The 19,797-nt window shown below is 40.0% G+C and overlaps 1 protein-coding gene across 5 annotated transcripts in view; it reads left to right on the forward strand.

Moving 5' to 3' along the window:
- The window catches only part of PHACTR2 (phosphatase and actin regulator 2), a gene marked incomplete at its 3' end in the record, with an annotated part of 260,934 nt that overhangs the window by 111,656 nt on the left and 129,481 nt on the right, over positions 1–19,797 (forward strand). For 2 of the 5 annotated variants that reach the window (XM_079939435.1, XM_079939437.1), the window contains exon 1: positions 18,529–18,779. The exons of the other annotated variants lie outside the window; for them this stretch is intronic. In XM_079939435.1, coding sequence (XP_079795561.1) covers positions 18,734–18,779 — 46 coding nt within the window. In that variant the 5' untranslated portion in view covers positions 18,529–18,733. Of the gene's footprint in view, positions 1–18,528; positions 18,780–19,797 lie in introns of those variants that run through there. 5 annotated transcript variants of the gene reach the window in all.

Here is a 19,797-nt window from a genome sequence, read left to right on the forward strand (position 1 = left end):
GATGTGGTTGTTTTTTTTCTTTTCTTTCTTTCTTTCTTCCTTCCTTTTTTTTTTTTTTGGCTTGCAGTATAATTTACATACGGTGAAATGCACAGATTTTAAGAGAACAATTCAATGAGTTTTGACAATTGCATACATCCATGCAACCTACACCCCTATCAAGATATAGAATATTCCCAACTCCACAAAAGATCCTTCCTGGCCCCTTCCAGTCAGTCCCTACCCAGAGGCAAACATGGTTCTGATTTCCTTCTCTATCCGTTAGTTTTTCCATTCCTAGAACCCTGTCAGTGGAATCATGCAATATATACCCTTTTGTGTCTGACTTCTTTCACTCGGTAAAATGGTTTTGAGGGTCATCCATTTAGCTGGGTTTATCAGTAGTTTCTCACAGGTTGGATTCCCTAGAAAGAGACAAAGATTAGCATGCAGGGCATTTATTAAGGAGGCCTCTTGGGATCTAAGGCTTTGGAAGGGAGGGAAAGAAGCAGGATTGAGCAGAGGGAGAATTGAAGCTGTGAGGCAGCCTGAACACCCTCCCCGGCTGGACTGATCCCCTGGGGAGCTCTCGGTGACAGCCGCCATGGGTGGGTCAGTGGTAGAATTCTCATCTGCCAGTGGGAGCTCTGGAGCTGCATGTCCTGTTAGAGTAATTTCAAGTTGTCCTCACTCCCCTGTTAATCCGGCATTGGATGTGGGCTGCTTCTCCAGGAAGAGGATGGTACTTTGGGTAAGGCTATTTGTTTCAGCCAAGAAAAATCTGCCGCCACCCCTCCTGTCTTCCAGGAGCAGCCCCAGCAGATGGGGAAATAAGTCCTTCATTTCTGGGGGGGCGGGGGTGGGTCTGGGCAGCACGGCACAGGGTTCTATTGCTGAGTAGTATTGCACTGACGGGTACACCAAACTGTATTTGCCCCTTCTCCTGCTGATGGGCATTTGACCTGTTCCAGTTTGGGGCTATTATGAATAAAACTGCTATGAACATTCTTAAACAGATCTTTTTATGGATATGTTTTCATTTCTCTTGGATAAATGCCTAGAAGTAGAATTTCTGCCTCATAGGATAGGTGTATGTTTAAGGTTATAGAAACCTCCAGGCCAAGTTTCCAAATTACAAATTGTCATTTTACGCTCCCACCAACAATGTATGAAAGTCCCAGTTGCTGTATATTCTGCCAACACTTGGTGTGGCCAATCTTTTTAATCACATACAGAAAAGGCTTGAAAAGTATCCCGATCACTTAGATGGAAATATCAGAAGGGATCTCTGCTTGAGTTAGAGTTTGGACTAGACAGACTCTGAATTTATGATATACAATAAGCATAATTTCATATACATTCCTGCAGCAAAAATTACATTTTACCTGTTGACTTCAAGTCCTTTGTTATTTTGAAGGTATACTGCCATATCCAAATTTATTTCAAAATGACTTTAAATTTTTGAAGTTCAAAACTTAACCTATAGTTGAACCTCCTTAGTGGTAAGGTTCCCCTGTATTGGAACATGAATTGGCACTCAGGTTCTTTTTCCTAACAGGTTCTTTGAACAAAGTATATTTAGATATTATACTTTAATAGTAGCTAAGTTTTACTGATCGGGTACGACATGCAAGGTTATGTTCTAATCATTTCATATGTGTTACATCAGTTATCCTTATACTTGATTCAGGGAAGTACTATTATCACCCCCACTTTACAAATGAGGAAAGGATAGGTAAAGATGGAGCTGCTTCATTCATTCAACAAATATTTATTGACTGCCACCAACTTGTAAGGAGATAAGGGATTAAACAACAAAAAAAATATCTTTTCCTTGGGGAGCTTACATTCCAATAGTAGGAGATAGATAGATAGATAGATAGATAATATGAGCAGTTTTACTTTTCTTGGGCTTTCAGTCCATATTTTCTATTTGGGATAGAAATTAGAATGCTAGAATGTACACTGCCTGTACTACACCCTATTATTGTACTACTATACATTATACTACACAACAGGCATCCACAACTGGGTTTGTCAGAATTGCAGATATGAATCCAGATAATTGTTTGAAGGTTGACAGTGGGTCACAGCTCATAGTCATTGGAGCTTTGGACTCACACTTTGGTCTCTGACCGATTTAAGTGACTTCTAAGAACTGCTTCTGCAATTCAGAGATGCTGGATAGGGATGGACGGTTTGGCTATGCCAGTATAATATTTTTGAATGAAATATCATATAGGTTCATAAATGCCACAGATTTAGATATACAAACTACATTTATCCTCAGATATTGTCTGTAGTCTTACTTTTCTGGCTTTGGCCCTCTCTGAACTCATCAGAGGAGAAAGTGTTAGCTTAACCACCTGGCTTTCTTCCTCTGCTGCTAAGGCCTCTTCTTCCTCTTCCAGGCTACTTTTTTTACCTCAGTGCAAATTAAACTTCTCGTCAATCCTACTTCCTCCAATATTCTGTTTAGACTGAGTAGGTCTTCCTTTCTAGTAATCTGTGTTCCCACCTGTGTTAGTTATCTATTGCTGCAGAACAATATTACCACAAACTTAACAGCTTAAAACCACACATGTTATATCTCAGTTGCCGTGTGTCAGGAGTTAGGGCACAGCTTAGTGGGGTCCTCTGCTTAGAGTCACAGGATGTCATAAAGCTGCAGTCAAGGTGTCAGCCAGGGCTGTGGTCTCACTAAGGCTTGACTGGGGAAGGATATATTCCCAAGCTCATGTGGTTGCTAGCAGTGTTCCATTCCTTGCAGAATGCCAGACCGAGGGCCTTAGTTTCTGGCTGGCTTTGAGCCAGAGGCTGCCTACTGCTCCTTGCCTCATGGCCTTCAGGTGGCAGCTCACACTTCTTCAAAGCCAGGAAGAGGGTGTGTCGTAGCAAGCCAGATGTTACAATCCTACACAGCATAATCACACACACATACAAACACACACACAATCACATACATCCTCACCATAGTCTGTTGGTTAGAAGAAACTCACAGATCCCATCCGCCCTCAAGAGAAGCTACTTGTACAATGGTGTGAATATCAGAGGGCCACCTTAAGCCTTTCCATTGTACCCCGATATTAAGAAACATTTCTTGTATTACCTCAGTCAAATGTTTTCTTTCTGCAAAAGCAGAGTCAGCTAGAACTCTCCATCCAGTCCGTTAATCTGTATACAATGATTTGTAAGTTAATGAACATTCCTGTTTAGTTTTAGCACTGCTATATTTCAACGAAATCAATTTTTAATAAGACATAGGCCAGTAATCTCAGAGGAGAAATTGAACAGAGTTTTAACTGGGGCTGTTGAAAACATAATGTATGTATTTAGTAGATGCATATTAATGTAATTATGACAGTTTTCAGATTCTATGTTTTCTCAATTACTGAATCAAAAAACCTAAGTAATCATCAAATGGTATTCTGTTGACACTATCACTTACTGCTGGGCCTGAGAGTAAACCCCACAATACTTTTATGGGTCCTCAATTTCCTTTTTCTATTTCCCCTGGCAGCCACAGATCTAAATGGTGCATTGATACAGATCAGATTCATTCATTCATTTATATATAAAATACATACTTCCTGAGCACTTCCCCACATTCTGGCTCTGTGCTGGTGTTATAATGGTAAACCAGACATGGCCTCCAGGTGACATTCAGCCCAGTGCAAGAGACAGATGAAGAGACAGCCTTGGGATAAATTCCATGGGGCAGGTTGCTATGGAAATATATAGATTAAGGTCTCAGAGGATTTAACATCTAAGCCAACATATCTCTTAGAACATAAAATATAGGAGAATTGGAGGCAAGATATTGAGAATCATTCAACCCAAGTAGACATAGAAAGTAAAACCCGAGGAAGGATGAGTCCTCTAGTTAGTAATAAAAGAGGGAGATGAACAGAGGTTTGAGAACCAAAGCTTGAGGTAAACCTAGACAGAAGGTGGGAAGAAAATAAGCCATGGATTTTTAGTAACTGTAGTTTTGGCAAGCTATAAGGAGTCTCATTCTTCACATGGTAATAACAGTTTTCAGAATAAGGTACTTGATATTTCTACATTGACATAAATAATGGACTACAACTAAATATTCATAATGCTTTTGGATAAAATGAATTTTTTTTTACCCTAGATGAAATAGGGTAATATTTGTCTAAGAAACAAAGCAAAACATATCACCCTAAAATGACAGACTCAAGTGAGAAATGTATATTAATGTTGACTATTTTATTAATAAATGTAGCTGAGTATTCTATTCAGCATTGGTTCACAGAAACAAATCACTGGATGTGTCATTAGTTCACGAAACAGTACGGTTTACACACCTAAAAGAAGAAGTAAAATAATCTGTAGAAACAGTGAAATCTTTGGAGCTTTATGTGGGTTTTGGAATATTTATAGCAAAGCAAAATCCACATCATTTTCTCCTGCTAAATAAAGAGAGAGAGAGAGAACAACAATATTCTTTTAAAGTAAAACAAGAAATCTTTCATGTAAAGATTGATTTCTTATTGTATATTGGGCCCCTTTCTCCCTTGTAAAAATTTCCCTTGTGCATTCTCATAATTGAAAGCCCTCTGCTTAAGGAAGTTGGGGAATGAAAACCCTTCAATGAAAGAGCCTCATTGCTTTGGAGAGTGGTATATAGATTTTAAATGGCAATATTCCAAGCCCATTTTTTATGTCTACTTCTTAATTGTGTGATTATATGATTTCTCCCTGAATAAACCTTGTTTTGATGAGAGATTAAGTCTGAACACCTGCAAGTTGCCTCATCCCCCTTCTCAGCTCCCATCTTTATCACCTGTTTGGAGAATGTGTCAACTTTCCTTAATTGAGAAGTAATTTTCAGTTACTGAAATCCGTTTTATATTCTAAAGCCTCTTCGATATGTACAACTTTCCCCTAGGGGGCTGTTTTACTTGGAGGCATCTTACGTTTAGATTTAAGTTCTAATAAAACTACGTATGTTTTCAGAAACATAGCTTAGAGCTTCCTTTTTTTTTCTGTTTTAAAATACCAGAAGCATAACAGTAAAGAACAGTTGAAGCTAGGCCTATGAAATACGAGAAACTACTTATTTGCAATTCCCTTAATACGTCATTTGGAGTTTTAAAGATACCATTGTAGTACAAATAAAAAATATTACAGAGAGATATTTGCTCTAAAGAAAACAAAAATAAGCAGTAGATTGAGCATCTGTTTTTATTTATAGAATGCTGTGCTATTTAATAACGCAAGCAGTTTAAATAACACTAAATATGCATCTGTGTTTTCCCCGGGATGCGAAATAGTAAGTTTTAAAGTCACCTTTCTACTAGTGATGTTTCAGTTCGTATAACTTCCAGATAGCTCTGTTTTTCATCTTGAATTGTCTTTACCTGCATTCCAATTACATTTTTCCATTCAGAAATGCAGAGCGTTCTCTTAATTTATTAAGTCAACCCCTGCTTTTCACTTGGATGAATGAAGTTTCTGAATATACCAAAGCAAATCTCTTGATTTTTAGTTCTTATTTTCATTTGCGCCCTTATTTTTATCATACCCTTTCTTACTCTGTTCCTTTTCTTCTTTTTTCTTTCCTTTTTTAGCTTCATCAGTTTAATACCTAATTTATTTGTATAAGTATATTATTTCTCTCTGAATAAACCTCTTTCTTTTTTTAAAAATGCAGTGAAGACTTTAAATATACCTCTGATTACCACGTTACCACCATCTCACGTATTCTGCCGTGCTTTCATTGTTTTGTTCTACACACTTTATAAGTTACAATTTGATTTCCTTGTAACTTAGGAGCACTTTTTAAAAAAAAAAGTTTCCAAAAAAGAGTTTTTTTCCTGTTTTAACTGTTTTTCTTATTGATTTCTAAGAAATCAACACATTTCATTACATTATAGTCAGAGATTGTAGATTATATAATATGAATTCTTTAAAAATTATTGAGATCCAGTATTTACTCAATGTGAAGTTGCTATTTCTTGAATACCGGTGTCTACATATACCTGTAAAACCAAGCTTATCAAATGGATTGTTCATATTCATAACCTTAAAAATGTTTTGTCTGCTTGATCTTGTTACTTTTTCATGGTATGTTAAAATCTCTCCATGTTATTGTGAATTTGTCTATCTATCCTTCTAATTCTGTTAGTTTTTGTTTTTTGTATTTCAAGATTCTGATGGTAGGGGCATACTAGCTGAAAATTTGTACATCTGTTCTCTTGTTAAATTATTCTTTTTATCATTATATAATCGGTCCCTCTATGCTATTTATTATTTTTATCAATTTTAGTTCATCTATTATTAATATTGATACACCAATTTTCCCTTGGTAAGTGTTTGCTTAAGTATATATTTTTCATGCTTTTGTTTTGCTCTTTTGGATGTATCTCCCAAAATTGGAAGATAGAGAGATGCATTGTATTTCTGCTCCAATCTTTTACTCTCTGTCATTAGATATGAATATTCCTTTCACATTTACTGCAATCAGAATATTGGGCTAACTTGACCGTCTTAATTGATCATCATCTTTTTTAGCCTGCTCTTTTTAAAGTTTTCTCTCACTTTCTTTTCTCATTATTTGGGTTAGTGAAACATTTTTTTATTCCCCTTTCTTTTATTTACTGATTTGGAAGCTTATTATTATATTTTTCTTATTATTTGAAACAACACATTTTTCTAACAAAGTCAAAAAGTATTTAATTTGTCTGTCCTCCTGGTCAATATCAGGACCTTAACATATGTTAAAAACTCATTGACTACCCCTCCATTTTGCACAGCCAATAGTTTATTAAATTCACCATAATTTTATCAACTTCTATACTCACTCAACTCTTTGCATCCCACCCTTAATCTGGGCTCTTTTTCTTTCTTGCTGAGGAATATTCTGTAGAAGTTCCTTCAATGATTAACCACTTTTAGTGAGTGATGGTTTGATTTAGTGAATGTTTGTTTGTTGGGGTATGGAATTCTAAGATATTTCTCCATAACACAAAGAAAATATAATTCTATTGTCTTCTTGGATTTATTGTGATGCCTTGATGTGGCATCTCTCTTTTCTACCCACTACTTTTTAAATTTTCTCTTTATTTTTGATATTCAGTGTCCCTAGGATATATCTAGGTATAGATTGATTTTTTCCTTGGTGACACTTAGGATTGTTTTCATTCTACAACTGGAGGTCTAATTGAACATTTCAAATTTGAACTTCGAATTTTTTTACCCCAAACCCACTTCACTCACTGTTGTCTCAGATTTAATTAATGGCAACTCAGCCCTTCCAATTGCTCAGACAAAGTTTTGAAGTTGTCCTTGCTTTATCTCTTTTCTCCCATACTCCACATTCAATCCATGAAGAAATTTGGCTCTACCTTAAAAATGTACCCAGAATCCAAGTACATTTTCACCATTCCCACTGTTGCCAACCTGGTCTAAGCCCCTGTCGCTTCTTGCCTGGCGTATTCTTGTAGTCTCTCCTGGTCTCTCTGCTTCCAACCTTGTCTCTTCTATCCTCTACTCAGAAGCCGTAGTGATCTTAATATATAAGGCAGATCATGTCATTCCTTTGCTCAAAACTGTCATTGCTTCCTCATCTCACTTATAGTAAAAGCCAAAGTCTTTATGGTCAACTGCAAGGTCCTATATGGCTTACAATCCCCTTCTCACCTCCCCGTCCCTTACTGTCCTCCAACCACACTGGTCCCTTAGTGTTACTTGAACATACAGCATGCTCTTGTCTTCTGGCTTTGGGTGCCCTTTCTCCAGATAACCACATGGCTAACTCCATCATGTCCTTTGAGTCTGTGCTCAATGATTACCTTTTTGGTGAGGACTACTATGACCATCACATGCTAATCCATCGCTCTTACCCTTCCCCGTTTATTTCATAGCACTTTTCATCTTCTAAATTGCTGTAAAATTTACAGATTTATTATGTTCATTGCTTATTTTCTGTCCCTTCCTTAAAATGTAAGTTCTCTGAATGCATATATTTTTACTTTTTGTTTAATTCTATATCTTAAATACCTAGAACAGAGCCTGGTACAAAGGAGATGCATAATAAATATTTGTTGGATGACTAATGAACCAATAAATGAATTCTTATTTATATGGAACTATCATATGGATAGATAGATAGATAGATCTTATGTATTTTCACAGAATAGGAATACAATACAATATAGTTACAACCCACATGCCCATTAACTGGTAAATAGATAAACAAACTTTGATATAGCCGTACAATGGAACCCTATTCAGAACAAAAGGGAACAGAATACCGATACATACAACAACATGGATGAATATCAAAAACATTAAGTGAAAAAAGCCAGATATAAAAAACTGCATATGCTGTTATTCCATTAATATGAAATTTTAGAAGAGTCTAAACTATGGAGATGGAAAGCTGGTCAGTAGTTGCCTGATGCCAGCGAGTAGGACCAGGATTAACTGCAGGACATGATGGAACTCTTCAGGATTCTCCAAGTTTTCTAAAACCTGACTGCAGAAGTGGTTGCACTACATATTTACTAAAACTCATTGAATTGTTTACTTAAAATGGGTAGAATTTAGGGTTTGTAAATTATTCCTCAAAAAGCTGTCAGCAATAAATAAAGAAATACAGTTAATACTAACTACATACTATCAGAATTTAATCTTTGATTTAGGAAGCCCTTCACAGTCTTTTTTTTTTTTTTTTTTTTTTTTTTGCGGTACGCGGGCCTCTCACTGTTGTGGCCTCTCCCATTGTGGAGCACAGGCTCCGGACACACAGGCTCAGCGGCCATGGCTCATGGGCCCAGCCGCTCCGCAGCATGTGGAATCTTCCCAGACCGGGGCACGAACCTGTGTCCCCTGCATCGGACTCTCAACCACTGCGCCACCAGGGAAGCCCGCCCTTCACAATCTTGAGTCATCTTCAGAATGAGTTGCTGACTCTGTATTGGAAAGATGTGGATTTAGCAATTCATAGAGTTCAGAGCCTTCCCTGTAGCAGCCCACTGTTCATCCTTAACTCTTGGTGGAACAAACCTCTATCATAGTACTCACTGTTGTAGTCATTTACTTGTAAGCCAGAATAGCCACCCTCCACCATATATATATATATATATATATATATATATAGTGAAGTCCTCCGGGGTACGGTCTGTACCTCACTTATCCTCACACTAGAGGTGTGAGGCGAGATCCTCAGTTAATTCTAGCTAAACGACTAGAGGATGATTATTATTAACAGAATGGCATATAAAAGGAAATTTACAGTCACTGACACAAATTGATATCATCTTGCTATGCAGTCCGCATTATATCACCAAAATCATACATTTATTCCTAGCTGGATGTTTTTCATCCATGCTGCAAGTTGCTATAATTAAGGAAATCATGTAAATGTGATTTATCACACAATACGTATTGAGTGCCCTCTATGTGCCAGACACTATGTTAGGTTCTAGGGATAGATACGACGGTTAATAAAACAATGATTTGAGGCTTCCCTGGTGGCGCAGTGGTTGAGAGTACGCCTGCCGATGCAGGGGACGCGGGTTCGTGCCCCGGTCCAGGAAGATTCCACATGCCGCGGAGCGCCTGGGCCCGTGAGCCATGGCCGCTGAGCTTGCGCGTCTAGAGCCTGTGCTCCGCAACGGGAGAGGCCACACAGTGAGAAGCCCATGTACTGCAAAAAAAAAAAACAAAAAACAAAAAAACCCCAATGATTTGGACCTTATTTTAAGCAATTACTTTCTGTAAATTGGGCACTAATTATTAAAAATGTCTTGAAGGAATGTTCTCTATAGATTTCGGTTAGCAAATTAAAGATTATTCATTTTATAGCAGTTGTCAGAGTTTTCAATACTGTGGATGAGTAATTTGTTTTTCTTGTAAAACGAAGTGCAGCAAATTACACACTTTTTCTATTGGGGTGGGGGAAAGTTTCTGGAAAAGGAAATTCCAGCACCACCCCTCGAGGTCTTTATTTTCCAGAGTAAATCTTCTAACCATCCAGCTCAATCACTAAGTAAGCACACGTGTGAAACACCACGCCCTCTGCAGAGACTCACTCAGGGCAAAACAGGGGCAAGGTATTTTGTTAATCCTTTTAGCTTGAGCAAGCAGTAGAAGAAAAACTCAGGAAATAAATCATATAAAAATATGAGAACAATAGGAAAGAAAAGCCTGTCTTACAGGTTTGTTTCCTGTTCTAATACTTCTGGAATGTGGTTTTCTCTCCTACTGATGCTGAATATAACTAGAATGTCTAAAGTTGTAATTCTTCCCTTAACCAAAGTTCTCCTTTGTCTGTTTATATTATCGTGTTAAAGCTAAAATCTCTCAGCATTTGTCAAAATAAAAGGCATAGGAAGCATTTGGTGGCAATTCCTGTAGAGTAACGTTTTAAAAAGTAAACACTGGTTGCATATACAGAATTCAACTGAAATCATAACATTCTATTTGCTTTTTAGTAGTTCTATGTTTCTAAATATGCTGACTTTCACAAAATGTAGCCAAGTTTTGGAGTAATGCAAAGTTTTTAAAAACTGGCAGATAGTCTAGTAAAAACCTACTTAAAAACTTTTGCACACCAGCTTTTAGTTTCTGAGTTATATATTCTTGTATGTGATTATTAGAACCTCTTGTGTTAAAAATAGCCTTCTAATTTAAAAAATTGACCTTTAGCACCTCCACCAGAGAAAGGGAGAAAAGACAGTTTTCTGCTCTTTAATAAATCTGACAAGGGTAGGTAGAAGAAAATAAATGATTAAACTGATACTTTTAGATCATCTGTGAATTTCTCTTGTTTCTTCTGACCATTGTATCTAGAAAACCAATACACTTAAAAAAAAATCCTATTTGGAAAGTTACTAAGTTTTAATTACTAAGTTTCATTTCCTTTCCACTAGGAGAAGGTTTTCTATGACTGCAATTCCCATTACTCAGGCAAATGTCAGTAATTCACTAGATCTTCACGGCTAAGTCCAGGAATAAGGGTGCCAGTTAAGAGATCTTCATCTACCTGTACGTGGCCACCACCAGCCACTGTTGCTTCCTAGACCACCACTGCTCTGATCAACCATCTCATCTTCTGGTACTCTGCCTAACCCTTCTCTTCCTACCCCCTCACCCCCAAATGCTGGTGTTTCAAAATGCGGTCCTATGGGCTTCCCTGGTGGCGCAGTGGTTGAGAGTCCGCCTGCCAATGCAGGGGACACAGGTTCGTGCCCCGGTCCGGGAAGATCCCACGTGCCGCGGAGCGGCTGGGCCCGTGAGCCATGGCCGCTGAGCCTGCGCGTCCGGAGCCTGTGCTCCGCAATGGGAGAGGCCACAACAGTAAGAGGCCCGCGTACCGCAAAAAAAAAAAAAAAAAAAAAAAAAATGCGGTCCTCGCAGAGCCAGCAGCAGCCAGGAAACCAGACACCTAGGATGAGTATTCATGGTATCCGTGCTTTGAGGGAGGAAGATCTCACTCTTTCTCCTACTCCAAGCTGAGATTTGGCCACTAGAAAAGACTGTCAGTGATCTAAGTTACAGGACTTGGTAATGGTGACTGTACTCATTGTAAACCATCTCTCTAGTCACCAAATTGTATGCCTACAATTTGGACTTCGACCTGGTAGGAAAGGACCTTTCCACAAATAGATTGCTAGAGTTTAGGTTTATGTCTGCTTTTAACGTTTATCTAATGGAACTAGTGATTTCCACCCATAAAAAGTGCAAGTGTCACTTTGGGTACCCCAGATGGATGAATTTAATAACTCCTACAAGCCAGTGAAACCTGTGTTATAGGGTAAAATGCTTGAAAACCTCAAGAAGTACAACCTCTTTGTCAAAAGGCAAACCAGTTTCCGGGAGGGGAAATTCGCTCTAACTAATCCACCCAATTTAATTTCTTTCCGGAAGTAAAGGAATAAATCACAGAAGGTCTTTCAGGGGTTCAAAAATATTTAGACCGGGTAATGGAAAAAATCAGAAGATGCTGTCAGTCTATATTTTTAGGAAGGTTTAACATCAACTGTTTCTCACAATCAGTCATGGTATGATTTGATGACAGCATATTAAAAGACATGAAAGTGGTGCTACGCTGAAGCCTGCTCATAGAGGCCCGTTGTTCAATTTCCAGAAACTTGGCAAACCAGTTGACATAAATTTTGCGAGCCAGCTGACCACTCATTGAATTGGTCGTTGTAGAAGTACTTATATCATAGAAAACAGCAAACACAAATCACACATCAGTCTTGTCCCCACCCCCAGATCAAACCAGTTGTTGAGCATTTACCAGGATATCACTGGATGAGAGATTGGTCTAGAGATACAGACTGAAGAACAGGACCAATGCTGAAGAGTTATAAATAGATCATTTCCTCAAAGTTAGATGTTGGCACTAATCTTCTTTAGCAATTTTATAAATTCTCTGGAAAGAGGTAACACAGAGAAACATCCATTTTTTTCAGATGACATTAAACATTCCCACCTTTAAACTATAAACTTGAGGGGTTAACATGCAGAGCTCTTAGTAAAACTGTGAGTTGGCTGAATAATAGCAGATGAGCTGTAATGAGGCAAGAAAAGGGCAATTTGGGGGGAAATTATCTTTTTTTTAAATAAATTTGTTTATTTTATTTATATTTGGTTGTGCTGGGTCTTCGTCAGTGTGTGCAGGCTTTCTTTAGTTGAGGCGAGCGGGGGCTACTTTTCATTGTGGTGCGCGTGTTTCTCATTGTGGTGGCTTCTCTTGCTGTGGAGCACAGGCTCTAGGCGCATGGGCTTCAGTAGTTGTGGTGCGTGGGCTCAGTCGTTGTGGCACGTGGGCTCAGTAGTTGTGGCACATGGGCTTAGTTGCTGCGCGGCATGTGGGATCTTCCCGGACCAGGGCTTGAACCCGTGTCCCCTGCATTGGCAGGCGGACTCTCAACCACTGCGCCACCAGGGAAGCCCCTGGCGGGGGGGAAATTATTTTAACATACGCTTGTTAGATGATAAATTCTAACCTTTATGTTATGACCTATAAATGGAATTTAGGGATTTCTGTAGACTTTTTCTATGTTCAATAATATAATTTGTTAGCTGTGATGAAAAGGCTGTTAAAACACCAATCCTCATCGGAAGCACTGGAAACAAAATAGAATAAACTGTGCCACCCTTATAATGGAACTTTAATGCCCACTTCCTGCAGTTTTGGTTGACATGCTTCAAGGATAATGTAATGGAACTGGAAAAATTTCAGAGGAAAGTGTGTAACCTGATCGGGGGATTATAAGAATCCCAGATGAGGCTAAGATTATATTAACTAGCAAATCATGAAAGGTTTTGAATAAGGTAAATATAGATGGATTTAGTAAATCCTGAAAGACTAGAGCTATAGAGTACCCCTTTGATGTTTGAAATATGAATTTGCAGAAGAAATAAAAAGAAACACATTATTGTTTCTCAAGTAAAAGAAGTATTGATAGCAAAAATGACATTGTACGTCAAAGTTTAGCTTTTGTTAATTTCAAAGAAAATCATTGTATTTACGTATTCTGATGTGCAAAATTTATGGTATATTTCCTCTAATCAATGACCTCCCTTATCCATCAGGCTCTATCAATGGAAAGAAGAGTGAAAATTTCCTCCTCTCAGTTTAGATTGAGAGAACACTCTACTTGGTCTTTTTTTTTTTTTTGGTTGTTGTTGTTTTAAGACAATTTAAAGGAAGAAATAGAAGAGCCCTTATAATTGTTTACTCTCACTGCTGAACCCCCCAGGTGGAATGTGTTCCCAAACACAGCAGCTTTCCACTTTAAAAGGAAATTTAGTTAGGATTAATTTCATTGTCCTAATTAGAACTCATATCTTGGTTAATCCTCACTTTTGTTAAAAAATATCAGGGTTTCTTTGTGGAGGTGATCCTCCGGCTCTGCAGCACCAGCTCGGATAGACTGAGGTCTCTGTGGCTTTGGTGACCCTGCTTAAGCATTCCCACCCTGTCCCAGCTCTGCTCTCCGCATGCCTCCCACTGCAACCCCCATCACCTGACCTCAGGGCCTGGGGAGGGGGCAGTGCCCCAAGGCCAGGGGCTTTTGCTCAGCAGAGATGTCAGGCTTCCTGGGGGCATCAGTTTTGTTTGTTTGTTTGTTTGTTTTTCATCTTTATTGGAGTATAATTGCTTTACAATGGTGTGTGAGTTTCTGCTTTATAACAAAGTGAATCAGTTATACATATACATATGTTCCATAAAAAGAAACGAAATTGAGTTATTTGTAGTGAGGTGGATGGACCTAGAGTCTGTCATACAGAGTGAAGTAAGTCAGAAAGAGAAAGACAAATACCGTATGGTAACACATATATATGGAATCTAAGAAAAAAAAAATGTCATGAAGAACCTACGGGTAAGACGGGAATAAAGACACAGACCTACTAGAGAATGGACTTGAGGATATGGGGAGGGGGAAGGGTAAGCTGTGACAAAGCGAGAGAGTGGCATGGACATATATACACTACCAAACGTAAAATAGATAGCTGGGGGCATCAGTTTTTGAACTCTGCCGGGGTTCAGATGACCTGGGACCAGGTGTCACCTAGAGATGCACCTCAACCTGTGCCTCAGGAAGGGCTAGGGATTTTGTAATTGTATTAACTTTACTCATTTAACTTGCTTGAGAAACTAACCAATTTTTACTTTGTGTCCAGAATGATGTGTGTAGGAGAGTGAGCCATAATGCTCCCAAAGTGCCTTGCTTTTCTCTGATATAAATATATTTATAAAGACCTGGTCCAGGGGCTTCCCTGGTGGCATATTGGTTGAGAATCTGCTTGCCAATGCAGGGGACACGGGTTCGAGCCCTGGTCTGGGAAGATCCCACATACCGCGGAGCAACTGGTCCCATGAGCCACAACTACTGAGCCTGCGCGTCTGGAGCCTGTGCTCCGCAACAAGAGAGGCCGCCATAGTGAGAGGCCTGCGCACTGGGATGAAGAGTGGCCCCTGCTCGCCGCAACTAGAGAAAGCCCTCGCACAGAAATGAAACCCAACACAGCCAAAAATAAATATAAATAAATAAATTTATAAAAAAAAAAAGACCTGGTCCGGTGGATTCCTGCGTGTGTTTGCCACAGCAAGGTTTTAGGGACTTGGCTTGTATGTAGTGGGGATACAGTCTGAAAATGGGTTCCCTTCCTGTGAAGATGGGAAAGGAGCTTGAGGTGGAGCTCTGAGCAGCGGGGTTAAGCCAAACCCCTGAAGTGGCCATTTCCTCGTCACCCCACTCCTCTCAGGTCCTTAGAAGGACGTCCAGTTTTCCAAAGCCCTATGCCTCCAAGCCTGGTCTCATTTGAGTCCCTGCGAGGCTCATGTGTGTACCCCATTAACACCCCAGTGATCTGAAGATTCTATGTAATTGTTTTATGTATACATGTGAATACATAGATACCAACATTTTAAATAATTTGATAAGGTCTTTGTAGCCACTCAAAAAAAAAAAATCAGTGTTTCTTAAGAGTGAATTAGTCAAAAGGAAGTAGATAATTGATCACACTATTCTAGGGAAAAAGTTTTCCCCACAGTAGAGGGTGGACTATTTGGGTGTGAAAAAAAGAGGGCAACTTAAATGATGAAACAGACAAGCAAATGTCTTTCAAAAAACAAAGCAAAGCTCTATGTGATCTTTTTTTTTTTTTAACATCTTTATTGGAGTATAAGTGCTTTACAATGGTGTGTTAGTTTCTGCTTTATAACAAAGTGAATCAGCTATACGTATATATATGTCCCCGTATCTCCTCCCTCTTGCGTCTCCCTCCCACCCTCCCTATCCCACCCCTCTAGGTGGTCACAAAGCACCGAGCTGATCTCCCTGTGCCATGCAGCTGCTTCCCACTAGCCATCTATTTTACATTTGGTAGTGTATATATGTCCATGCCACTCTCTCACTTCGTCCCAGCTTACCCTTCCACCTCCCCGTGTCCTCAAGTCCATTCTCTACATTTGCATCTTCATTCCTGTCCTGCGCCTAGGTTCTTCAGAACCTTTTTTTTTTTAGATTCCATATGTATGTGTTAGCATACAGTATTTGTTTTTCTCTTTCTGACTTACTTCACTCTGTATGACAGACTCTAGGTCCATCCACCTCACTACAGATAACTCAATTTCGTTTCTTTTTATGGCTGAGTAATATTCCATTGTATATATGTACCACATCTTTTTAAAAAATAATTTATTTAATTTATTTATTTTTGGCTGCATTGGGTCTTTGTTGCTGCGCCTGGGCTTGCTCTAGTTGTGACGAGTAGGGGCTACTCTTCGTTGCGGTGCGCGGGCCTCTCATTGCGGTGGCTTCTCTTGTTGTGGAGCACAGGCTCTAGGTGCGCAGGCTTCAGTAGTTGTGGCATGCAGGCTCAGTAGTTGTGGCTGAAGGGTTCTAGAGCACAGGCACAGTAGTTGTGGCGCACGGGCTTAGTTGCTCCGAGGCATGTAGGATCTTCCCGGACCAGGGATCCTGCATTGGCAGGTGGAGTCTTAACCACTGCGCCACCAGGGAAGCCCTGTACCACATCTTGTTTATCTATTTCTCCATTGATGGACATTTAGGTTGCTTCCATGTCCTGGCTATTGTAAATAGTGCTGCAGTGAATATTGGGGTGCATGTATCTTTTCGAATTATGGTTTTCTCTGGATATATGCCCAGGACTGGGATTGCAGGATCATATGGTAGCTCTATTTTTAGTTTTTTAAAGAACCTCCATACCGTTCTCCTACTGGCTGCACCAATTTACATTCCCATCAACCGTGTAGGAGGGTTTCCTTTTCTCCACACCCTCTCAAGCACTTATTGTTTGTAGATTTTTTGATGGTGGCCATTCTGACCGGTGTGAGGTGATACCTCATTGTAGTTTTGATTTGCATTTCTCTAATGATTATATACTATATAGATTTTTAATAGTTCAGAGTTGAATGTCTAGGATAACCTAAAAAGTGAAAGCTGTGGCAAGTGAGCATAGTTTTTTTAAAAATATACTGTTGGGGACGGATAAATTGGGAGATCGGGATTGACATATACACACTATTATATATAAAATAGATAACAAATGGGGACCTACTGTATAGCACAGGAAACTCTACTCAATACTAATGACCAATATGGGAAAAGAATCTAAGAAAGAGTGGATATATGCATATGTATAACTGATTCACTTTGCTGTACAGCAAAAACTAACACAACATTGTAAATCAACTATACTCCAATAAAAATAAATTTAAAAATTAAAAAATACTCTTTTTTGGGAATGCCCTGGCGGCCAGTGGTTAGGACTTGGTGCTCTCGCTGCCGGGGCCCTGGGTTCGATCCCATAAGCCTAATGGCCTGGCCAGAAACAAAAAAATACACTTAAAAAAAAATTTTTTTTTTTTTTTTTAAGAAGATGTTGGGGGTAAGAGTTTAGTAATTTATTTTTGCTGTGTTGGGTCTTTGTTTCCGTGCGAGGGCTTTCTCTAGTTGTGGCAAGCGGGGGCCTCTCACTATCGCGGCCTCTCTTGTAGCGGAGCACAGGCTCCAGACGCGCAGGCTCAGTAGTTGTGGCTTACGGGCCTAGTTGCTCCGCGGCATGTGGGATCCTCCCACACCAGGGCTCGAACCCGTGTCCCCTGTATTAGCAGTCAGATTCTCAACCACTGCGCCACCAGGGAAGCCCCCGCAAAAAACTTTTTAATGAAACATTTACATTCAGAAAAATGCACAAATCATAGTATACAATTCAATGAATTTTCTTAAAGTGAGCCACATTTATGTAACCACCATCCAGTCTAACGCCGTATCTATCTCCATCTGTCGATCTATCTATAGAGTGATCGACAGATAGATGGAGATAGAGATGGCATCTAGATTTCTCATCAACAGTATTTGTATTCATATTTTTAAGGAGTTTGCAGTTGAGATTTAATTACAGTAGGATTTAATTTAACTTTTATGGAATGTTAGCTTCTAAAATAAATTACTGTTGTTTTCACCTTTTGTATATTTTAAACACCTTATCACGCAGTTTGATAGTCTCACAGTGATTCTTCTGAATATAGGAGAGGTGAATTTCCCAGAGTCTAGGTGGTAGAGAGCAAGGTGTATACTTTGTTGATCTCACACATAGATCCATCATTCAGATTTATTGTTCAACCTGATTGAGGCCACTGATACTGCTTTTTAAAATTCCACTTGTTAAAAGGAAGATAATTTTTAAAAGGAAAAAAAATGCACACATATCAGCAAACAATGTGAGGAAGGAACTAGCTTTAACGAAACAAATTTTCTTAAATTAAGTACCGTGACTAAGTACTTTAATTCCTTTTCTTCCAGCCTTAAAGGATCATTTGACAGGGAACCTTTTAAATTAAACGGGAGTCACCCGTACTCTCTGCTACCCTGGGGGGTCGCGGGTCTCACAGCCCCCGCAGGCGCGGCTGGACCAGCCCGGGCCTCTCCCCTCCTCACTTCCTCGCCCCCCTCATTCCACCTCCCCCGTCGCCCACTCCCCCTCTCTCCTCCCCCGTGACCCTTGACCCCAGCTAATCTGCATAGAGGAATGACAGGCATCCGCTGGGCAGGATCCGCCGCGCCGGCTGCGGCCGGCCGGGCTGGGAGACCCGCGAAGGGGAGAAGGTGAGGGGACCCGGTGGGCAGCTCCGCACGGACCGGGAAATGAACGCTTGGGAATCTGTCTGCGAGCGGACCCATGATCCAAGGACCAAAAGAGCCGCGTGATCGCCCGACCTGGCCCTGCGACCCGAGACATGGGCCAGACCTCGGTCTCCACGCTGTCCCCGCAGCCCAGCAGCGGTGAGTCCGGGGCGCACGCTATGCGCTCCCGCCCCGCGGGTGCTGGGCTGGCTCGGGGCAGCCTGGGCGGTCGAGGGCTCCGCGGCGAGCCGGGCTCTGCCCGAACCCGCCAAGTCCCTCCGAGAAACCCGAGAGGTAGCGCTCCCCCAAACTCTTTGTCGTGGAAAAGTGGAATGCCTTTTGGGATCCAGCCGATTTTACCTTAAAGGCACAGGCTCCATTTTCTCTCCGAGATGCCTCGCTTTCGTGTTTCTCTGAATCTCTTCTGAGCCTGAAATTTACGAGAAACGCCATTGGCGTATTGCTTTGTTTTAAAAACGCGAAACTTAAAGAGCAAGATAAACTCGCCAACAGGTTTTTCTGTATTTACACTTGGCTTCCGAACAGACTAGAACTGAATTCTTTCAAGCTTGTCAACTGATTTATGGTTTGTGTTTCGGAGTAGAAGTGCTGTTTGCCTTCTTTTATCCTGGCAGAACGCTGAATACTTAATAACCAAGAGAAAAAAGCTTAATTGTTTCAAATGATGCTTGTTTATTAGACACAAGCTATAAAATTTGGGGAAACGTTTAGCCCTGAATAACCGGGAAATGAACCCGGTTATTCAGGGCTAAAGATCATTTGATGGAAACGCGTGTAATGTTTCTGAGCTGTACTGCCCTGTTTTAAGTCTCTTTTTAACATTTTCTTTAAAAAAAAAAAAAAGGAAGGAAGGTACATCTGGCGTTTCTCCAGTAGTGTAGGGATAAACAACTTTTTGGTGGCGATACTTGTGATTGGATAATGAAACATACTTGAAAGATACTATTTTGATATGTTTTTCCATCAAGAATTAAAAAACAAAACCTCAAAGGGGGCATTTACGTTATTCCTTGAGATATTTGATACACTCTTCAAATTGTGTAAACATCAACAGGATCTTGCTGAAAGGAAATGACAGGGCAGAGATGAAGGGTTCTTTTTGTTGTTGTTGTTGTTTTAATCAGCTCCAGGATGTCTCTAACTAGATAGCATTCTA

Source organism: Stenella coeruleoalba, assembly GCF_951394435.1.
Source record: "Stenella coeruleoalba genome assembly, chromosome: 12".
Taxonomy (NCBI): Eukaryota; Metazoa; Chordata; class Mammalia; order Artiodactyla; family Delphinidae; genus Stenella; species Stenella coeruleoalba.